At 41.6% G+C, this 24,209-nt stretch overlaps 1 protein-coding gene across 1 annotated transcript in view; it reads right to left on the minus strand.

Annotated features, from left to right (window-relative positions):
• The window catches only part of LOC306792353 (putative flavin-containing monoamine oxidase A), a gene marked incomplete at both ends in the record, with an annotated part of 54,967 nt that extends 41,056 nt beyond the window's left edge, over positions 1-13,911 (minus strand). The window contains 8 exon segments of the mRNA XM_079289424.1: positions 4,993-5,077; positions 7,564-7,607; positions 7,610-7,652; positions 8,710-8,867; positions 9,455-9,569; positions 10,765-10,945; positions 13,600-13,687; positions 13,794-13,911. Of these exon segments, the coding sequence (XP_079145550.1) occupies positions 4,993-5,077; positions 7,564-7,607; positions 7,610-7,652; positions 8,710-8,867; positions 9,455-9,569; positions 10,765-10,945; positions 13,600-13,687; positions 13,794-13,911 (832 nt within the window).
• Positions 13,912-24,209: the final 10,298 nt, after the last annotated feature.

Consider the following 24,209-nt stretch of genomic DNA (forward strand, 5'->3'; position numbering starts at 1 on the left):
CGAATGATATGCTGGTGTTTTATGGGCAGACAATTTGTTAATTAGCAGGAATGTAGCACAATGTGAAAGTGAAAGCACTGCTCTGTTTTTATTGTGGGTAGGGAATGTTGATACAATTTAGTTTTGTTTCAAGGAGATGCACTTTAAATAACGACCAGTCCTATTGTAATGCAGAGAGTGAAAGCAGTGCTCTCTTTATTCAAATGTGAAAGTGCAATCAAAATATTTTGTCCCTATAATGAATGCATAATCGTGATGAATAATTGTGATCCAAGTACTGATCAAAATAATCATTCTAGCCATAATCGTGCATCTCTCTCTCTCTCGCTCTCTCTCTCGCTCTCGCTCTCACACAAGAGCATTTATATGGTTCTACCACTTGGATTTTTAAATGTGAACAGCAGCAAAAAAAAAATAATTGTATTCAAGAACAACCTATTTATCTTATGAACAATTTCTATGATGGCAATCAGTATCCTGAGCCATTTTTGGCAAAAAATCCCTGCTTTATGGATGAAACCTCCAAGTGAAACGAGGAGGTTTCATCTTGGATCAGACATGGAGTACAGCAAGTTTCCCCTAAAGGATGGTGACGCCATCCTTACCCGCACCCATCCCTGAACTGAAGTACTCTCATTTGACACTTTATCAGACGGCTTTTTGCATCAACCTGTCATCTTTGGAAACCAGCGGCAGGTTCACGGACGTCTATTGGCTCCGGGGCAATCTGTGCGACTGCTGGTTCCTGACCCTTTGTACTCTGACTTTTAAGGGCACCGCTTGCCCCAGAGTGATTTCCTTTTAGTCTTTTCATTGTCGTTCTGTCCGTCTTATTCTTACTTTCTCCTTTTGGAATACTGTGGCATTTCACTCCGATATGTTAATGCCCTACTGGACAACGCTGACCTTACTTTCTCACTGACCTGTGCGTTCCATCTGTGGTAGCCTTCAGCAAGGGGCTTCAACATTTCCATTACTCTCACACACTGAAGTTTTACCGTAGCGCACACGCACTTTCAGTGTCTGACAGTCAGAGCGATGAGGAAAGTAAAACACGGAAAGCCGCTCAAATCAAGACATGACATCAAAGGGATGATGCTTCAGAGATGCAGCTGCCAAATGGCAATTTATGAAGAGTGGTGCAAAGAAACCTTAAAAGGTATGAAAAATGGTTAAAGCTAGCTAGAGCTGAAGTTTCGTTCATAGCTGTGTCTGCATATACTGTGAAATTGGATCGCCTCTTTCATCCTAAAAAGCCAATCGAGCAGTGCACAGCTTATGATGCAACAGCCCGTTCAGGAGGAGAAGTACTTGTATGAAAAACCTTTTGTGAGGTGTGTGGCTGAGAAAATGGCCATGTGACAAGAGAAACAGCCTTTACAGTATACTGTCAAAGCTTTGCTTCAAAACAAAGATATAAGAACCTCTTATAACTCTAGAAGGTAAATTCAAAAAGATGAGGCAATAAAGACAGATGGATACCAAAGAAGAAGAAATAAACAGCCTTCATAAATCTTAAGGGCCATATTCACCAACCACTTAATCCAAACGCTGAAGATGGATTCCTGTATCTGTGGGCACGTTACATCGCAGATCTTTTGTTGAATTACGTGCGTAGCCCCTTGACACTTATGGAAATTGAAGGCACGGCAGGAGCAGCAGACACCATCCCCCATCTGCACTGCAGTTCCAACATTACTTGATCATTGGTGGTCCTGATGAGAATAGGAGGAGGATGACCCCTTTTGGCTGAAATTGCCTTCATTAGTTTAGGAATTCATTGAACTGTGGTTCAATATTGGATGGCTTTTAATCTCCTATGAATAAACGGCCAACTAAGCGTAGCCACAAACAGAAGATGCATTTCATTGTGATGTGAGGGTCCTGACAACATTTTTCTTATCTCAATCAGTTTGTTAGTAAAAGGGATTGGGTACATGAACACATTATAAGAGAGTCACCGCCGTCAGCCGAATCTGATCTTACCACACCCCACGCAGTCCCTCGCAAGCAAATCAATTGTGTTTTTGAGTTGACTGTTATTCATTTATTTAGTTTCCTTCTTTTTAATTGCTGTTAATTGAGAATTAGAATTTTTTTTTTCAAACTCTTGATAATGTTACATAGAAACAGAGCTTGACTTACTGGTCGATTAGTCTCTCACAGATCAGTATCAGTTGATTACAGTCCAGACGTACTAAGAATATGTTTGAAGTAATTCCGAAACAATGTCACCATAACGAAGAACGTCCACCTGAGAGTACTATGACCTTTTAGTCATCACAAATGTCTTGGTCAAAATTCTTCGACATCCAAATGTAAGAGATCCTGAATAATCGAACAATCAACAGTATTTGCCTCAACATACCACACAGAAATTATAACTTTAGAAGAGAGTTTATGTTGTGTGTGCGCAACGCTGAAAGTTTTTCATAATATATATCGCTTTTTAACATTTCCCATTGCTGAACAAAGCCACATGTACGATACTAGCCTGCACATCAACACTATGTTGCTCATCAGAAGAGATGCAAAACACACAGATCCCTTAATTCATTTCCACAGAGTTTAAATTCAGCGAGATGGAAATCGCATCGCGTTAGCTATCTTCCCAATCACCTCAGCTCTTCCTTAATGTGTAATCCCTAAATGAGACTCCATTAGTTTCATTCACAGCACAGCAAATCCGTGGCCTAGAATCCAGACTCAAAGCGTCACTTGGCAAATCAGTGCTAATGCACTGCTTACCTGTTTTTCTACTAGTGCAAACAAGCCTGTGGACTAAACTGTGAGTGGCAGATGTAATCATTTCCTCACCACCGCCCGAGCCTGCTGTCGTTACTGCAGCTCCTCCATTAGAAGATAAATTGCAACATCACATATAGTGTTGCTTGGCTGCCTGTCAAGTTCACTCGCAGTCAGATGAAATCCCGCTTTTAGTCAGGTACGACGACTTTTTGCAAGAGACGTCAAGAGCTTTGGCTTCACCCACTTAACAATAAATATCCTCGCACATGCCAACAGACACAAATGTGCACACACAGACAGATGGTTGGCATCATCTGCAAGGAACGTCCTACTTGATGAAGAGAGACAGAAAAACACATTGAAACTAAATGTTAATTTAGTAACTGCAGAGCCGTCTCTGTAACTACCGCTGAATGTTAGACTGTACGCCTAATTGCATTATACTCCAACCGCATGCTGTGAAAGCTTAATTAGTATTTGTCTTTATACAATGCAGTCTCATAATAAATATACATGGGAACCTATTCTTACTAATATATGCACATACTTCAATCACATCATCGAAATTCAACACACCGCATGGCAAAGTCCTCATTTTTCTTGCATGGCAATCTCATATGCAGTGAAACCAAACAGTTCATAAATCATTGAGGTGAGTGAGAGAAGTGGTAACAAAAAACGGGAGGGGAAAAAAAACCTGACGGAACTCATTATAAAAGATGGATGGATGAATGGGGAGATGAATCCAGGAGCCAAGAACAGGACAAACGTGACATATTGGGGAACGAACAGCTCATATCCAGCAGTTGCGATTGTGTGTGTGTGTGTGTGTGTGTGTGTGTGTGTGTGTGTGTGTGTGTGTACAGTGGGGGGGGGGGGGGGTCTTTTGATGCCAAGCACCTCTTGGACCCAAGAGAGTATTCATTTCTTTGTTCAGTCATCCATCTACCGATTTATTGCATCAAAAGCAAGTGACTTCTGAGATAATTAAGAACGTCAGAAACAAACGTCTGTAACAAAGGAACTAAATATGAGCGGTTATGGAGCAATGTACTCTTTACTGTCCAGGCGAGGAATCGTCTACAGTCACTATCACCATTAAAGCTCTGTCCTTCGCTCCCCCACCAACTGGAAGGCTCCTCAGGTTTATTCACCTCCAGGAAATTAAAACAAAACATGTCACACAGATGACTTCAAGCAGCAATCCTCCCTTTAATTTATCCCAGAGGTGACGTCTCAATCACTGGCCTGACTTTGGCTTTTGAAAGTCCCCTGTCAATTTACCCGAACTGATTTAAGGCCAAAGCGTGGCCCAGTGGCATCCGAGCCAGAGCAATCCATGCTGCATAATTCAACACTGCTTTCAAACCTGTCTCATTAAGGATCCTGGCTGTGGTCCATGGCTATGAGTATGAGGATTTGAGTGACAGATCTGTTGCCAGCTTAGTACATGCAGGCACAGACCCAGTGTAAATCCCGGCTTCAGATTCCGCTTCGGCCCCTTCAAAACCTGGCAAGAACTACTTCGGCTCCAGCCTTGGCATCAACCAGCACGACTCCTGTCTTAGTATGTCACAAGCACCAGCCAGACTGCGAACATTAAATCAACTCCAAGGCACTGCTATGTTACCCACCAATTGAGTTTGGAATGCAGGTTTTCTATTTTCTGAACCAAGAAAAAACAAGAGAAAAGGAAGTGGATTCTACTCAAGATATGATATCTATATGTTTCCTCAAACTCACTGCCGCAACATGGAAAATGGATTTGCATTCAAATCGACAGATGTTGCTGTAACGCTTGTTGTTAATTAAAAAGGGCATGGGTTTTAAAGGCTATTATTTGGTGCAATTACAACTTTTTGGCTCTTGCGAACAGTTTACTGTCAGGGTCAATTTTTTCCTCGGTTATGACGTGTTTGTCACTTTCAACTTCCCACTGCCTCCTATAACGAATGTCAAGTTAGGCCCCAGTAAAGGTTTTGGCCTTCACTTTTGCTCTGGTTCAAAATCCAATCCAGGCAATTCCTCAGCCCATAGCCCGACCTCGGAACAAATCGACTTCAACCGAAGTGACTGCCACATCCCAGAGCCAAAACGATTTCGGGAAATCAAAGTCCTGTATCAGCATGGATGCACATTTTACCACATTTGACTGATGTAGTAGTGCGAGGGGAGGATATTTGCCTTCTGCATCGGTGAGAATTTAATTTAGCGAGTCGACGGAGGTGGGAGACGCACACTGACCTGCCAAATGAGGGGGGCAGGTGACAATCACAGCTCTGCACAGGAAGGTGTTGGTCGTGGTGGTCACCCTGGCCCACTCAGCATCCTGTCGACACACGTAAACAGAAACACAGCTTTATTTGATAAGCAAGCTGCACAGATTTGTTAGTACATTACATCCCCTCTTGTGTGATGGAGCTATTTATTAGTGTGATTTGCTGACTGATTATGGAAAAAAAGAGTATTTAAAATATGGTATGCACAAACTGAATTTCAGTTCTGTACTTCACATCACTTCTTTACAGTATATTTTAAGCATCTCACTCTGCATATCTGAAATTATTTTTGGCGAAATGTTTATATCTTCACAGCCGAATTCGGCGTTTCTGCAAACCAATAATGCCGGTGTTTTATTATATGTCTACACATTAACCTTGAGCCTGTGATACATAGTGTAGACAGACACACTACAGTAGTCATGTATCAGTAGTATCATGTAACAGTGAAGCAACAATAGGTTTCTATATATTTATACATGAGGCATAGTTCTGTGAATCAAACTGATTTCATTCTATTCGATTGTGTTTTGTATTTTTATGGATGTTGTAGTAATTTAAACTAATGACGTAGTAAAATCAACTTAAATGTGATGGCAAAATGTTCTACTATATATATCACTGGGTTTTTTGAATCACTGCAGAGCTCCTGTGTGCTTGCTCCCTTGGTCTCACATGCACTTAACTTAAGCCTCTGGTGATAATTAAAACTCACCCACCACAGAACATTACTGTGTACAACATAGAAAGCACTTCTCCTCTGAGATTGTAAAACAGCTGTATATTTTTGGATGCTGAAAATTTGAAAATTACATTTCCTGCATTTTTTTTGTCTTGACTGGCTCTTGAGTAACGTTAGGATTATTAAAAAAGATATTTTTATACACACACACCATTAAAACAGTAAAGCGTAAGGAGTTGATATCGTCCAGCACCACTGTAACCACCTTCAGAGCAGAGACTAAAGGTGTCCCAGCTTTCCCTATTTGGACAAGCTCTCCTCAATGTCCTAAAGAAGCCAGAATACTGATTTTATATATGTTTTGATTTGTATGTATTCTTGTCTTGCAGCAAGAAGGTCCTTGGTATGAAGCCCACCCGGCCAGCTGTGTGAGGTTTGCATGTGCTCCTGGTGCCGATGTGGGTTTCTTCCGGGTGCTCCAGTTTAGCTTAGGATGGACTGGAAACTGAACATCTCCTGTAGCTGTGAGTGTGTTTGTTTGTCAATTTGTGTCAAGTTGTGTGCTCTTGACAGACATGACTAAATGTCAACGGTGTGCCCTCCCTGTCACCCAATGCATGCTGGGACCGGCTAAAGCCTCCTGTCAATCTGCCCATGCTACTTTTTTTCTTCCTTATCTCATCCGTGTTCATATTATTACTGTTTAGTACTTGGGAGTAGGACCGCACTTTGTGATTATTTTCAATATTGATTAATTTGATTATTATTTCAGGTAATTGATGAATTGATTTATTATTTATTGATTTTTTTTTTTTTTTCCTACTTAGTTAACTTAATACAATTCTATTCAGTGTATATACTGTGCATTTGTATTACTTTGTTTCTTAAATCTAATAGGTCCTGCTCTGTTATTTTACTATATTGTATATATTGTGCATTTTCCATACCCAATATTTTATTTTATTGTGTAACCCTGTTTGCTGCTGCCACAGACAAATTTCCCCTTGGGGATGAATAAAGTACATTTCTATTCTATTCTATTCTTTAGTATGTACAATGTAGGGCCGGAAGCAACAATTATTTTCATTATGGATTCATTTGCCAACATTTTTGTAATTGTTTAATCATAATAACGATTTGTAGAACATAAGGCGTCTTCTTGAAGAGTCTAAATTCTGAAAAACGCTGTAAACCATCTGAAAGGCTCAACCCTGTGACTTTTGTGGCATTTTTGCCCCACAAATATTTTAAACAATAAATGACTCAGATAATCGACGATTGTTTTTCTGTTGATCCGCTAATTCATTAATTGACAAATGTTTCCGCTCTGTGCCAGAGTCTGGGCTGACATCTTCAATCTGCTTATGTCCTGCAGAAGTAAATTTACCGTGATACAAACAGAAGAAACACAAAATACTCTCCTTTAAAGAGGCTGCAGCCAGTTCATTCATGGCATTGTTGTCTTGGTGACAGACATAATTGCCAAATCGATAATTGTTTCAGCTCTACTTTGGAGCATATTAGAAAATGTAGTCCTCTAACCGATTTTGGTATTCAATTTAATATTCTATCGTCTAAAATCCAGCAATCCCATTGGATATTGTACCATCCAGTTATCAATAATCTATGCACTAACAAACAATACATAATCAGCAAGAACAAACAACACTTCAAGGCAAAGCTCTCCACTTCAGAGTGCATGGAGCCTTCTTGGTCTCTCAGCTCTGGATAAGGAAGACAGTCAAGCAGAACAGGCCGTGGCCTCACAGGAGACGGCCTATTTCCCCTCTGTGGAAGCTGTTATCTCTGTGTCGCGCCTCATCAAACCCTGAGTGAGATGTTACTGTACTCTACCTGCCATATGGCCGTCACAGCAGAACCCAGCCGGACATTCTTCCACCGACACGTTCTGCCAGACACTGTGAAAGTTGTTGGGTGCCTCCCTGTGGAGAGACAGAAACTACACCATTGATACCCGGGGTGGGCAGAGTGCTTGACGTTTAAGGGTTTCTTCAGCCAAATCATTAAAACACAAAACTCCTCCTATGCAGATAGTTCAGTTATTTGAGCCATTTTTATATGGACCTGCCTCATATGAGACATGCTGACATCCCAATGCAATACAACTTTTTATTTATTCTGGCGCAATTAGAACTGTAGGCTACATTTAAAATAAATCCTCATCAGCAACACCATTTTCTGTAAACAATGTCCTGGTTATTCTGCAGTGAACAGTCAGTGGGAACCTTTTTCTTCCCATGGTTCAAAATAACTTTTTTAATGTGATAAGCATATGAAAAATCCTAAAAACAGGAAAAATAAAAGCCAAATGTACGCTTGAATTTGAAGTATAAAGAAGAAATACACACAAAGAGTTCTGACTTTAATCTACATTTTCAGATAAAATGTATTCAAAATAATTGGAGTAAGTCCAATAACAACTGATGAAGCTCCTTACATTTGATGCTGCTCTTACTGCATCTGTGGTGTTGCCATGCTCACAGTGCTACTTGTAATAATTCCCTCAGGACACAGCTGAAATGCCAAAATAAGAAAATTGCTGCAGATAAATATGAGGGGAGAAAATCTGCTATTACAGAGGTTTGTAACTAAAAAAGCATTGTTACAATTTTCTTTTTCTTCCCCTTTTGGCCATTAGCCATTTCACACTCCACCACTCTGTGGAGAGAGAAGGTTTAGAAGCAATGGCTCAAACATAGAAAGCATGGAACCGTAACTTGCTCAGGTAGCTGAGAGAAAATAGGAAAATCAACAGCAAAACCACTCCAAGTGTTCTAGCTGTGTCAATCGATGATGCGTCTGGGATGAACAAAGGCTCTGTGTTTGTTAAGACAGTGCTCGTACAAGATGTTCTGACTCTGTTGAGGGGTTTACCGGGACATTTTATTAAAGGAGAGAAGAAAGCCACTGCGGTCTTTGTTTTTGAAAAAGCTCTCACGTCAACAATCTGGAGTTTGTGGAAGGATATCAGCTGTGTACCTTTATCTTGAGCTCTTGCGCAGAACCCGGAGTGCTTTCCAGCAGTGGCAGTACCCCTCCAGCTGCTGCAGCATACATGAGGAAGAACAGGAAGGACATCTGCGATGGCTCCATGCCAAAGACAGATCTGCTACACAGACCCATCTCTTCTTTTAGCTCTGGCAGATGAATGAAGACATACTGTAGCTCTCACACATGCAGTAATTATATGCATTCCCAGACCATATCAGTGTCCTGCCAAGGTGTGAACCATTACATAGCTAACACCTATACAGTGAAATTCCTCAGCTAATAAAAGATGGACTGGCATGAAATTTGGTGCGGACATTCAATATTTCCAGCTAATGTCTTTCTATCCGTGACAATGTATGCAGTACTTAGTTGATGACCAGCAAAATGTACGACATTCTTATTAGCCTCAGCTGTACTTTGTAAGTTAATGATGGAGTTGTTTTCCTGTCTTTATTCTTAATATATATATTTTTACATATCAAATCGTTATTTGCTTCTGTATCATTAGGAATGTTAAATACAGCTCCTTTAAGGATCAGAGACACATTTTTGACCTCAACTATTATACATCTTCATCTTTTTCCCGACATCACAGCCTGTAGACTCATAATTGTTGTGTACAAATACTGTATATGGAACACTGTATCAAGAGTCACTGACTTTGGTCAACATGTGAACATGCTCTGTTGAAGGAAACAGAGGGTGCAATAGCGAAAGCAACTTTTAAACATGCCTGCAGTCCAAGCATGTTGCTTAATGTATGAATGCAGGGTCATACTGTCCAGTTCAACAGCGTTGGGAGTCCTCCAAGGATCCTGGACGCATACTGTGGCACACAGTCTGTCAATCTGAGTGCAAAGTACAATTACAACACACCCACACATGATGCTTCACCATAAAAAAAAAGAATCATCCAATTGATACAGAACAAAAAGGAGTATAGTTGACAAAACATGATCACGCATGATTCTGTCAGGGCTTTCCCTGCACATGTTCTGCTTCCCACTCTAAGCACTTATCCTGGGCAGGACATTTTGTGGTACTTTGTTGTGTGATTCATATATGCTTGTTGTATTCATCTGAAAGCACACAGCATTATACATGTAAAATACCATTACCACTGTAAGAAATTTGAGCAAAAAACTGTAGTTAGTAGATATAATAAAAGTGTTTAATAATTCATAATTAAGAATTCATAATTAGTCATAAACATAAGGGTTTTGGGAATGCATAATTAAGATAAACATAAAGTGATGTAGGATTAGTAGCTAAAAGAAATGAAGCTTCTGCCAAGTTGCAGAAGTTTAACTTATATACTGAAGGACTATCATAGAAGGGAGTAAGTCATAACTGACAGGATTTGAATGTGTTAGCTGCTCAGGAGAGAGAGATGTGAGATAGGCGTTTACTGAGGTGTGAGAGGAGGTAGCCAATAGAAATTGAGATAGACGGAAGGGGAGGAGTCGCAAACGAATATGTGGGCGGAGTTAGAAGTGTTTTTTCTGCCTCTTTCTAGCATGCGGTTTCCTGGGACAGCTGTGTCTCATGGGACCAGAGGTAGTTTTTTTCCAAAGTGGGTTTATATTGTAATATTTCATAGGAGTATGTACTCCAATGTTTAACTGTAATCGTACTTGCATCAGTGGAATTAAATTCCTTATAATTGTAAACCAGTCTTGGTAGATTTCTTATTGGAGCGTGTCGTCTGCACAAAGCAGAGGACACACGTGTGCTCTGGCCTCCTTCTCTGTGGGGTGAGTTTTAGCCTCCACACCACAACCATTTAGGACTGCTTATTGATTCCCAGAATGGTAAGGATATTGTTCAATGAAGCGGATTATAGAAAGATATTGTCGTAAAAGCTGGCTTCTAATATGCTGTATATCATCTTGTTATTGGTACACATGCAACAAGTAATTAATTAAATCATTCCACTAGGAGTTATTTGACTGATTCATATCATTTCTAAGAATTTGGGAGGAAAGCCATGATTAAACAAAGTCAGAAGTACAGCATATTGCTGTGTAAGTCTGCTTGCCTCACCTTCCACAGGAGCTGGGTGAGGTCCAGAAGCACCACTGGGGATAGAGCAGGGATACTGGTTCTGTAGGTGCGAACTTTGGCACCTGGCCCTCCCGTGTGGTGAACCTTCTTGCCAATATTGAATTGTGGGAACGTCTCTAAGCCCAGCTCCTTTATGAGCTCCAAGATGTGTGTTTGGGTGCTGAAGAAAGAAAAGAAGCCACTTTATATATGCTTAGGTTTACAGTGTTTGAGGATTTGGTGTAGGGTTTTAACACTTTCAGCTGAACATCAGAAATGCATTTATTCTTAGTTAAGAGAAGTGGGCTTGAGAATACAACATTGCTTGAGCAACTGGGGAAAAAAAATATATGCCAAGGTGTGAAGTGACATGGAGCACCTGAAAGATGCAAGGTATCAAAGTGCTCCTGAACAACACACTTCACACATTCTCTAGTGGAGCTGTGCTATTTCCAACAGTTGACTACATGTTGTAGTCCAGTTAGCAACTATACAAATATGTAAGCAGTGGTAACTTCAATCAAAGCAGTTTGTTTCTTTGATGTTGTAAAGTGTTTGCAGAAAATGAAAGGGCTGGACCCAAATGCAGGGAGACTCGGGGAAACGGAGGGTTGGATAAGTGTGGGTTTAATTGTAACAAAAAACTAATGTTACGAGATGTGCCGACGCTTCGAAGCGTGTGTCGAGTAATGGAGGGGGCGTTTCCTCGAAGCGCGTATCGAGGCTTGCTTCATTTAGGGGAGGAGCCAAAAATGATGACGTCCGAAGCCTCGCTGTACCACGTGACTGCTTCGGGAAGTGGTTCAGATTTTGCCTCTGGAGTACTGGGAGAGGCAAAAATTCCTGTATCAAAATGTATGTAGACTTGCTCTTGCGTTTTTGTGCACGCCAGCATCTTCTGTACCCTGTGAAAGGGTGTTTTCAAAGGCCGGAGAGGTTGTGTCAAAAAAAATGTCCCGTGTCCTGTACATCACTGTCCAAGTTACACAAGCATATTCAGTCCCCTCGTCCTAGTTCCACAAGCACTTTCACTGTCCTCTGCCTGCTTAAGCCCATGCCATTTTCCTAAAGTGACATAATATTATTACACAACCTGCCAGATCATATGATACTACCATTTTGGGAAAATGTACACACACAGAATACATTCAAAAAATATTTTATTATGCACATATGTGATAATTTACGTACAGAAATTATTTGGTCATACATTTTTGTAATTCATAGTCATTCCCAACAGCCATAACAGACAAAAAATTCAATGCATCACATTATGTGGTTCAGATACAGCTGCCTGTGATTATACACTTGGCCAGTAGGTGGTATCGTGTGCACATGAAGCTTCGAGAAATGAACCCTTTCGCGAACAAATTGGCTGAAGTGGTTCGATGCCTCATGAGGCTTCATCTCGCCATCACTACAAAAAATGATTCAACACAAAAACGTGTGAATCACAAGTCCATGAAAATGAAACATCCAAAAGGAACAAGGAACACGGCAAAGGGGAGCAGACGCGAAACACACCGGGAGGAAATGGCAGGCAGACGACAGACCGACGAAGACTGAGCCAAGGGACACACACGGTTTAAATGCAGGTGATTAGACACAGCAGGTTTCAATGAAGGGCGGGGCAGACGATCACGAGAGGAAGAGAGAGGCGCAGAAAGTGAAGTGAAGCAGACTGAGGAGGTGCAGCTGATTGAAGGCAGCTGTGTCTAATTAGGGGAAGGGCAGACCCTCACAGGGGTGAGACAGACAGAGGCAGGAAAGAAAGTGCAAGACACGGAACATCTCAATAAAGCAGGATGAATAACTAAATCAAAACATAAATCGTGACAGATGTGGTCTGAATCATGACTGCAATGTCTCTTATAATGTGACTGCACAATAATCCCACAAATGTAGGAGAAATGAGACACTTCTGAGATAGGCTGGTCGTTGTATGATTGGTGACAGTGGTCCACTTGATGTTGAAAACAGACACATTACTACGGCTGACAGGCAAAAACCTTCACAGAGAAGCAAGCTTAAATGCTTTTTTTTTTAAAGAAGATAATGGGCAGTTATGTGCACCTTATTTGTTGCTTTGAGTGACGTCAATATTAGGTTGAGCAGGATTTCGTACAAAAAAAATCCCTCTCAATCATCAACTTATGATCAATTTATGACCCACTAGGACTGTGTGGCTGCGTCTGTATCTGCATAGACTCTACCTGTGTTCCTCCTTCATATTAATGTAGCTGTGTTCGGTAAGTTTCTGACGTCAACCTTATTGAAAACGTAGCAACCAGGTGCTAGATCACAAGCGTGCATTGAACAAAAGCTAACAAAATGGCGGACAGCAGCACAGACAAAACATGAATATAACCACGAAAAACTACAAGTGAACTACGGTAAGTTGTTTCTTGTGAGCACCATAAACCTTGTTAAGCCCGGGAGGAGGGGCTAACTTTGAATGTTGTTTCCAAACCGCAATCAATAAATCATCGTGCCTTAACTACTCAAAATCTGCTACACGGCTGGAGCCAATCTTAGCTTGCATTCAGTCGGCAGGCTCAACCCCAGAACCTGAGCCATGTGAAAATGCTAACCACTGTTTCCTCTCTGTGTCTGGTGGAACTCTTCTGCATTTCAAATTGCTACTAAATGCTTTTCAGTGTCATAAACAAAACAAAAAATTCAAAACTGCAGAATTTTCCTCTGTTTTTGTCATCTAGAAAATCCCTGTAAGACATAATTATAGAATCAGATAATAAATATCCTTGTGATCTTAACGAGGTGACTGCTACATTGATGTGATGTGTGATTATTCCTCCAGTTTTTGATCAACCTTACCTTCCTACCCACTGCCCCCCAAAGTCCCAGCGATCAACACCATTGGCTGCTGGTATTTCAGTGGTCACTGTGCGACCCCCCACCCGATCTGCATGGCACACCAGACATGATTTAGTTAGAGACAATATCATAGCTGAAGAATCCAGCAAATCACCCTCATTTCAGCTTACCCATTGCTTTGAATTTTTACAAACCTTTTCCTTCCAGTATCAGCATTTTCAACTTGGCATTCCTTTTTCTGAGCAAATGAGCTGCGCTCAGCCCAGATAGTCCTGCGCCAACAATAATAACGTCCCAAATGTCTGCAGTCATAGTCGAGCTCAAGTGACTAGGAAACAGAAATCCAACTTGTTTTCCCTTTTCTTCTCCGTATCAATCGGGTTACCTTGCAAAGCCAGGGCTGCTTTCATAAAAGTGCACTTTGGAACTGGGAACAACTGAGCTTGTGGCCTACTTGGCAGAGAATTGGCAGTGTCAACTGAAACTCCAGCAGAGAAAGCTAGGAGAAGGCTTCAGTAAAAATCATGCAGAGGAACATACTCCCTGTAAAGGGATCCTACAACTGCCCTAGTGTGAGTAACCCCTGAACATTGTACACTCAGACTTAGTCACATGCACCTTAATATTCTTCGGGTTACAGCAAGGAAACGGGGGACATTAGCCCAGCCAGGATGGACCTTCAAAAGGGCAATGGACAAGCAGATTTAAAGTATGAAAGTGTGTATGTGTGTTCTTGACTTAGGCTACCTTCGGGGGACACAATTCAGACAAGAGACCAGTTAATTGGGGACAGCTTGTGCGATTGCAAACAAAAACGTGTGTCCCAGATTTGGAAGGAAAGAAAAGATAGTGGTTAATGTTAGGTCGAGGTTAGGGTCAGGCTAGTAGTGGGTATGGTTAGGGTAAGTCTCCAGGAAATTGATGTAAGTCAATGTTATGTTCTCAAAAGTGTGCTAAGTAAACAGAATGGAAAAAAAATGTAAATATTAATATTATGTCACAATATAGCTCAGTATGAATCCACTTGCTCTCATGTACTCACTTTGTATTTGTTCTTTTTCTTCTTTTGTCGTTTTCACATGTGTAATATAATTTTTGCAAACAGCTGGGAGTAGACGGAAAAACAAAGTTTGAAAAAATAGAAAACACTGAAATGTCAGGCCAACGATATTAATGGTGTGAGGTGCAAATTGTAGCTGGACATAAAGCACCTGTGTAGAAACCACAGTGTTACTGTACGTGCCAAAGAAAAAAGGTTGGATGTAAAATCAATCAGGTCAGGTGCCCGACATGGTACTGTGCTAACTCTGTTGTCCATCTTATAGAAGAAGAACTACCACCTTGGGTGTCATTTGGCAGATTCATTTCCTTACGAAATGTCAACGACATTCATATCAATGTCCAAAGAAGTACTGAATGTCTTTCTTTAAAGGGTAATACGTTATTATAAAACAGAAACATTACAGCAAGCTAACAAGGGTTCGTGGAACAGGTACGATTTAAATGTTTTCAAGCACTCGTGTATTAATTCAAGCAGTGGAACTCCCTGCTGTATACACTTGGAATGCCTGTTTTCAAGTGTCTTTATCTATTTGTATCTACTTAAGCTGTTTTCTAGCTCTAAATCAAAGAGAAACCAAATTGGTATGTTCGTGTACATGGTGTGCAACTAATTAGGCAAGGCCGAACACTCATGATGCACAATACACAAATGTGTGTTTGTATTTTAAAGGATAGAATGAACGAAGATGGTTTTCAGGCAATCATTACCGAACGAGGTTAGACAACCACACCTCTTCTCACTCTGAGCCAGAACGCTGGAGTTCCACAGGGCTGTGACGAAGAGACGGTTTACAGGGACGAGGTCCAGCACCTGGCCCTCAAAACAAAGGAGACCATTGAGCGCATAGCGGCTGAAGACAAATGCCCTTTTTGCATCAATGGAGCACATGTGGAGCGTGTCTTAAGTGTTAACGGGTGACTACACCTTCAAATTCTGCTGGAGCCCTTCCTCCCAGCATGTTTTTAGAATTCAACAGAGGAGTGAGGGAGCAGCGACTGCAGGAGGCGTGGCCTCATGGTTACTTAGCATGTGACATGGGGGGTTTAGGGGACACGAGGGAGACTGACTAACCATCCCTCAGTAGCACGGACAGAGATGTTGAGCTGGTTTTCAGTGCGTACTGACAGACGGAGCCTAAGAGAGGCTGAGCGAAAATGGAGAAAAGGCAAACTCCCGGAGGACCTTCTTAACTTCCAAGCTTTTCTTTCCACCACTCTTTCATGCCTTTATTAAAGTCACATGTTTGGAGTTCATTCTGGTAGAATTTAAGACAAATGTATGAAGCAAGAAATCATTCATTTAAAGGAAGCAATGAATCAATTCAAGATGTACAGAAACATGAAGTTATATGTGACGGACTCTGTGTGGATATCTGGGTTGTAAGAGCATTGGGGTACACTAGTTCAACACTGCTGTTCAACACGGAGCTGGTACACCAAACATGTCAGAGAGTGACAGCCCTAAAGCCTTAGTCAGCATTTTATACAAAGTGCTGAGAGAAAATAATGAAACAAATATTTAGCTAATTCTGTCAAAGGGGCTCCTAGGTCTCGAGTGAGGATCCTGGTTTCCTGTGATCATCAGACGATGAAGATTAGATGAGGAAACTCTGCATCTGCCTCAGCCTCCGGTTCTCCCTCAGGCAATTCTTGACATTTTATTGCTATTTTACCTGATATAACAATACCAAACTCTTATGAAGAGGAGAGTTTGCTGCAGCAGCTGAGAAATCGCTCTTTTTCGCTCATCTCCAGCGTGACACTTTTCAGCACATGCTGTGTGCTTGTTTTGGAAGCGTACAGGTAAGCCAGCATCGTTGCCAGTGAAAGCAAATGAAGACGTCCACGCAGAGTCAAACTCTATTTTCCTCCGTGACTTTTCTTTTTTTGGATTTATCCATTGATAGTTTACAGAGGGCGGGCGTCTGAAAATCATGATTAGCCGTTCGCGTTCACGGGGGAAAAGCGCTTGACAGGGATAGACGATTTAACTGCCTGTGGGAATAATTAACATAAGATTCTGTTCATTCTTGCCTATAAATTATATTCTCTCTGAACACGTTTCTCTTTTTGGAGAAAGTCATGCGAGATATCTTCTTCGATCGGAGCAATTTCCCTGCTCTTCTTTCTATTTCCTCGTCTCTCCCCCGTGTGTCACGGTGTGTGTAAACCTTGCTCGAGTCAGGAAACTTGTCAGAATACTCATATTGAGCTGCATCACCTGATGTGATTTAGACGCATTGGTTGGTGTGTGTTTCCTGTACCGCCGAACAAGTCCCGTAACGGCTGAATAAGACGCGTTAAAGTATAAACTCGGTGCCCAATATGTATAATTCCGAATTATCTATCGGATTTAGGGCCTGGGTCCGGATCCGGTCCGCCAGTTGGAGACCCCTGATGTAGACTCAGGGAGCCGCAACAGACGGGCTGAAGAGCCGCAGGTTGCCGACCCCTGGGCTAGCGGCTAGCTGAGTGTATATATATATTTAAAAAACTGACTGGCTTCAGACCTCCAGAGACACAAACAAACGTTTTCAAGTAGAAACTCACCATCTGTGACAACGATCTTAAACCCATAGTAGGAATCTGGAAACAAAGTCCTGTCCAGAGCACAGCGGTACCGTCCTGAGTCAGACCTGGTCAGCGGTGTGATGCCCACATACACAAATCCTCCTGACTTATATCCTTTTACATATCTGATGCTGTATCTGTCTCTCTGAGCTCTCTTACCAGTTGTTTCAACAAGAATGTCTTCCTCTTTACATCTTCCCTTACAGAAGTACTTCCTGGTTTCATTAAAGAACCATCCAACTATGATGTTTCCTCCAGATCTTGAATAGAAGGTTGTTTCTTCAGAATAATCTCCATAGCTGTTGACAAGATGATCAATCACTAGTTACTGTCTGTAGTTAAGATGATGATCCACAGGTACACTGGGAGCTGCCCACTTCCACCAGTCTGTGACTCTCACAGTTTAACACAACACTCAAGATTCGATGCATCATAATCACAGTTCAACTGTTCTTTTTTAGTGATGTTTTTGCAACAATTTTAAAGTGTAGATTATGAAAAGTAAATTATTGAATCGATATTGTTTAATATGTAAGATATTTTTTTACTTTCTATTCTAGTCTCTTGCATAAAGACGGATTTATAACATGTTAATCTCTCTGCATATGAAATAAGAGTTTCTATTTTTAATTTGACAGTATTAAGTTAATATAAATATGTCATGCCAGGTGAACGCTTGGATGAATACTAGTAAATTGCCGACGACATGTCGATGAAAACTCTCTTCAGCACAAAGTGTTCATCTGTCACACTGATGTCAACAGGAACAAGTCTGGATAATAACGTTCAACGCATCCACAATGACACACGTTCATCTCTCAGCTTCTGCCTCTGAGATGAGATCCAAACAATCAGTAGTTATGTGTGTTTAGTCCAATGATGATGTGAATCAGTCTCATCAGTTACTTCACAGCAGACCTGTCACAATGTGACTATGAATCCGTGTTCATGGTGAAGATAGAAGAAAGAACGTTTTCACGACTTTTAGCAGAAACTCACCATCTACAATAGGGGTGTACCGATACGCGTATTCGTATTGAACCGTTTAGTACGAGGCTCACGGTTCGGTACGCATGACGAACCGACTACGTTTTGAATAAAAAAAAAAAATATATATATATATATATATATATTTTTTTTTAAACCTTTATTTAACCAGGTAGTCTCATTGAGATTAAAAATCTCTTTTGCAAGATGTAAGTAATGTTGGGATCTAAAGGAGCGTGTTTGGGTTATCAGCATTTAAGAAACTGAATTCTTGACATCAATAGAATTATTGATGTATGTAACAATTATTAATGATTATTAATATAAACGGGGCACCACCCTGCGAACAGGGACCAATAACCAAACGATAAAACTAAGTCTCATAATTAGTAGTCACTCATAATGTCAATAGTCTGCGTATGACTACACATTCAGTGACAGTGAAGGTTTAAGTTCGAGCACAGGCTACTACATACAGTCTTATCAAATACATATGCACAAGTAATCACAGACGACTGCTCCTGAAAGTATAACAGAGTTTATTGAATCAAAATAATAAATGATCAAATCAATTAATATTGCAACCAACAAACGTTATCATACAATTTTATATGCCTAAACTAAAGAATGAATAAAATGGATGAGGGTGTATGTCTGTGTGTGTATGTGTATGTGTGTGTCTGTGGGTGAACAGGAAGGAGTCTTACAGCTACGCTAAAGACTACAAAGATGGCGGCGTCGAGTGACGCTGGCCAAAGGGGAGGGGCCTTAAGAACTACAGCTAAAAACTACAAAGATGGCGGAGTCGAGTGACGCGGACCAAAATGGCAGTAGGCTGCTGTATGTGTGTGTGTTTCGTGAAAGGAGGAAAGAGAAAAAAGGAGCGAGAACTCGAAGTGAATCACGCTTCGGCGTGCGATGTGGTAGGGAGCCTGATTGCTGGTTCTATCATGCATAAATATACCGCTGTCGTCTTTGAACTGCCGGTAACTTATGCCGTGATAAACCACGCACCTCAGCTCACTCACCGAGTCGAGTTAATGAAAAGAGAACTTCCACCCGGAGTGGAAGACAATGAATGAAAAGAAATCAAATAAATCCCAAGCAAACAGTCATAGTTGATACACAAATACAACGGAACTTCTCTGTTCCGTAATGATTGCGCAATATCTCGATATCACGCGACAGTAATTTAAACACACAAAAACACGGGGATATCAACATATAAATGAATGGCCTGAATTAAACTTACGTTAATTTAAGCTAAGCTATGCCCAAATGCCAAGAATCTTACTTGTAGATGCTTCGTTGCAACGTGGAAGTGTTTGTGGCAAAATGGTCCGTCTTCCTCGTCGGGAAGGGGGACAGGGGGGGGGGGCTGCTTGCAGCGCGGCTTTGCAGCGGCGCTGTTTCGGTCTGTCGTGGCGCAGCTCGCTCTGGAGCAAACGCAGACGTGATCTGTCCTCGCTGCAGGGAGGACAGTTTAACTTCGGCTGAGACGACGTGGTCCGTAGGTCTCCCGGTAATCATCGGTCAGGAGAGGAGCGAGGCTTCGTCGGCTCCTCTGTGCCGGTTTGTGCACAAAATAAAAAGAAGCAGAAAGCACTGAACGAATGCTGATGCAGATTCGTTATCGCGGGCTGTTTCGTCCAGCGAAATGGCTCGTGAGGGTTTGAGTAGGGTTGAAGGGCCGTTGTTTCCTCGTGGCCAGCGTTGCGCTGGCGGAGAAAGTTGGTTCTTCTTTGTCCACAGCACATGTTTAAGCCATAGGCCAGAGCCCAACAGTAACAATACAAGATCAACATGAAGAAGAGAGAGAGACAGAAATACAAAGTGAATGTACTCACAGAGGAAGAAGAAGCAGATCAGAGTGTGACAGACTTTCATGATGAGACTCTGATGGTTTACCTTCGCCTCTCTTCCTTCTTCTCTGACTAACAGGAAGTGCTTTCTTCTTTAAATCCTTCCTGAGACACCCACTTTGGTTTTGGTTGCGGTTATGGTTGGTTTCTTCACTACAACACTGCACGTACACTTTACACGCACCCACCCACTCACTTACACTGCTGAAATGACTGACCTCACATGTCTCTGTTCGTTTATGTTTGTCTTTTATATTACTTTAAACCTAATAAATAATAGACAAACTGCTTCATTGAGTGCATCTCCCTTTTTTGTCATGGCCGTTCGGCCCGGTTTGTGACAAGTGGGGGCTCGTCCGTCCATATTGATTGGTTTGAGGCTGATATTATGTTCTGATTAACAATGGTTTTGTCCAGCACACAATCATCATTTGTTGTTTTTGTGTGGTGTGCGGTCAGAGCAGTTGTCTCGGGGACACATCCATAGCTGTCAGGTGAGTAACCAGCTTGCTGGGGGCCTAACCGGGCTACTGGTTTAAGTGTTTAAAAAGCCTCCCGCTAATCTGCATGAAGACTAGGGTTCAGTGAGGCAGATTAGTTTGGGATAGGCAGTCTAGGTAGAGGGACTTCCACATCAGTTTGGGGGACAAACCATTGTCTCTTTTACGGCACTAGTTGACCTAGAAAACACTGTCTGGTTTTGTGGTGGCCTTTGACCTGGTCTATCATGGCAGGGGTAGAGGACTTTGTTGATGCTCCATGTGAGGAGGTTCTGGATTGTTGCTCTACAGATCAGCTCTTCAAGATTGCAGAAGAGTATGATATTGATCGAAGTGGTTTTGGTGGTAAACGGCTTAAGGCTATGGTTAAAAAGCAGTTGGTTGAGAGAGGGATGCTGGTGGCTAAACAAGAGGGACTGGGTCAGTCAATAGCAGCACCGGCACTTTCAGTTCCATCAGGGAACCTGACCTATGAGCAGCAAAAATAACTGCTTTTGTTACAGTTTTCTCATGAGAAGGAGAAACAAAGAGTGGAAGTGGATAAGCAAGTGGAAATTGAGCGGTTGCTGTACAAAATAGAACAGGAAAAGATGGCGTTAATTAGAGAGGGTAAGCTTTCTGGAGATGTTTTGCACATGGGAAATAGTTCATCATCGCATTCTCGTAATATTGTGAGTAATTTGCATCTCTTGCCTAAGTTTAACGAGAAGGATCCGGATGTGTTTTTCTCACTGTTTGAGTGGATTGCACAGGCAAGAAATTGGTCAGACTCTGTGCAAACCTTGCTGTTGCAGTGTGTGTTGCCAGAAAAAGCCAAGGAGGCATATGCAGCTTTAGGTAATGATCTAACTCATAAATCGGTCAAGGATGCTGTACTGAAGGCATACGAGTTAGCAGTGGCGGGCCGTTCATTTTATACCTGGGCCTTCACTGCTGTCCTGCAGCTGAAATACCACCTTATAACCACATGATGGCGCCACAACTATTATTCATTTTTAAGGCTGTAACTATGTACATCTTCGTATTAAACCTTTCGGTAGGAGTCGTTTGAATAATGCTCGAGCATTTAGAAAATGCAAAAGCCTAAATTCAGGAAAGTATAACGTCCTCAGCTGGTCTGACTGGGTTCTACCGTCATTCCTGAATGACAAGCCGCGACCCAAAGAGGTTATCATAGGATTTTACTTTCAACATTGTACGTACTGCTCTGCAATGTCTTTCCTCGTCTCAGTCCCCTGTGTCATGGCGTGTGGTTCATCTTACTCGGATCAGAATGTCCATATTTGATTGGCTGAGCTGCATCACGTGATGTGATTCACTACCCAACAGCCTCTGCTGTTAAGTTTCGTTTCACGATAGTCACGTGCTCGCCCACTGACCAATCACAGCACACTTTGCACCTCGCGGCAGAGCTACACATGGACACTGAGCAGCATGTAATGCTGACGTCATTATAGGCCGGCTCGCAGGCTCTGATACGTCAAAGAATACGCCCAACATGTCAAACTAAAGATCTGATTGGTTGAACACTATAACAATCAACAATATGGTCCCTATTTACTTTAATCTGCACCTAGAGACACAGAGGTGAAATCTGATTGGATAAAAGCCCTACTTAAAACAAGCTGCACTGGAAGCAGAGCAACTGAGGAAGACAGCTGTGCAATGAGAACATAAGATAATGGGAAAAATATTTTTATAAATAATAATACATGTAGTGTATTTCAGAAAAATGATTAAATTATAAAATAGATATAGTTTGTGATTCTGTTTAGGCCAGCAGAGAAGGCCTTGCAGGCCCTAACGGCCCACCACTGGTTTAGGGGACACGAGGGAGACTGACGAACCATCCCTCAGTAGCATGGATAGAGATGTTGAGGTGGTTTTAAGGGTTACCAGCCATGACAATCTGCTTCTTTTTTTTTGCACATATATATATATATATATTATTAGTGTGGAGTTCCTCTTTAAGTTCTGTGGTGTCCACATTTGACCTGTCCACCTGTTTCTGAGGATCTATGCAGCTTTTACTGCTTCACCAGTGCCTGCATCCTCAGCAAACATCCCTGTGTAGGAACAGTGCAGACAGCTGCTCTGTCACAGGTTCCCGGCTTCCCAACATCACGTACATCCAGCACGGGATACTTTGCTGAGGGCAGGCAAGTATATCCCAGCAGACAGACTACAGTTTATAGCAATAAATACAACACAGCTGCATAAACTGTGTATCAATCTAACTTCAGTTTAGTGGTTGGCATGTAGCGTACGTTATGGCCGTCCTGAACCATTTGTTCGAATGGTTCTTTTTTCCATATTGAAGTAATGAGGAGAAAGTCAGAGTACCAGCTCCATGCTTTTAAAGCAATTACATACAATTTCCTCCAGCAAAGGCCATCCCATTCCTGGACAAATGTTGCTTTCCAGTCAGTTTAGTTGGTTTTTAGATGGCTCTGTCTCTGTAAATCCACATGAAGATTTAAAGAAGTGCCATTTGGTGATATTTCTTATACAATTGGAGATAAGGCTTTTTTATCGTTATTATTAATCCATTCTCTACATGTATCTGCTGAGGGACACCCCACCCTTACTCGTTTATAAAAGCTCTTTCCCCTGTAGATCTTGCACAGGGATAAGCTCTGTGCATTCTTTTCATACATCTCGGTGATGTATACAAACCTCGCAGGCTCATGTTTTTTGGACAAACCTTGCAGGCTCATGTTTTTTGGCTGAACAACCAGTTTCTTGTCACTTGAGACCTCATGCGTTCTCTTTGTCTTCCTTATTCTTTGAAACCACAGACATCTGACGAATGAGTAGTGCTAAAGTGGTGTGTGGTGTATTGTGTATCCAACTAATAAGAAGGAGGGTGCAGTGGCTGTATGTTTCCTTGTGTAGGTGGAGGCAGTTGATCTGCATTTTCCAGTTTGAGTTTTAGTTTTTTTACCAAATAAGTAAATAGTTTTGACAATAGTCAAAGCAGCATCGGGTTGCAGATGTTTTGCTTTCAGTCCTCATCAAATTAGCACCCTGAGATTACGTCTAATTATATGGTTGCTCCACCAGTTCCACTTGTTTACCAATGGATTGCTATTGTTATCCAGCTGCCAGGGCGATGATTTCCTTTTTTTAATTCTAATTTGACAAAAAATCGTATTTTACATCATTTAGTTTAATTTAGTTGTGGTAATTACAAAGCACTCGGAAAGTATTCGGAAAAGTCAGAGGGTGTTAAAGGCAACGTTAGCAGCTGAATGGCATCACCAAGGAAACCGCCTTGTTAACAGGTAAAGCAGGTGAAGAAAGCGTCCAATCAGAAGGCTTTGGGGTGAGGAGGAAGTTAAGGAGGAGGTCCCTTTAAAGCAGGAGCTGCTGCTTTAGAATCCATTGCCAGACGTTTGGATGTAGGATCTGCATTCAGGTAATATCTGTAGAACCTTCCTGAACAGCTTGTTGTTCTACAAGCATGCATTTTTCATTCCTTCTAAATGTGTATATACCTAGTTGTCTACTGTTCTTATCCGTTTTGAAAATCACTTCCATGTGTCAAACATTTGAAGCCACGGTACTGTGCATTTGTGGAAGTCTTTTGTTCTTTTTTCGTAATCTTGACAATTGCTCTCCATGATTT

This window comes from Melanostigma gelatinosum (assembly GCF_949748355.1).
Source record: "Melanostigma gelatinosum genome assembly, chromosome: 18".
Classification (NCBI taxonomy): domain Eukaryota; kingdom Metazoa; phylum Chordata; class Actinopteri; order Perciformes; family Zoarcidae; genus Melanostigma; species Melanostigma gelatinosum.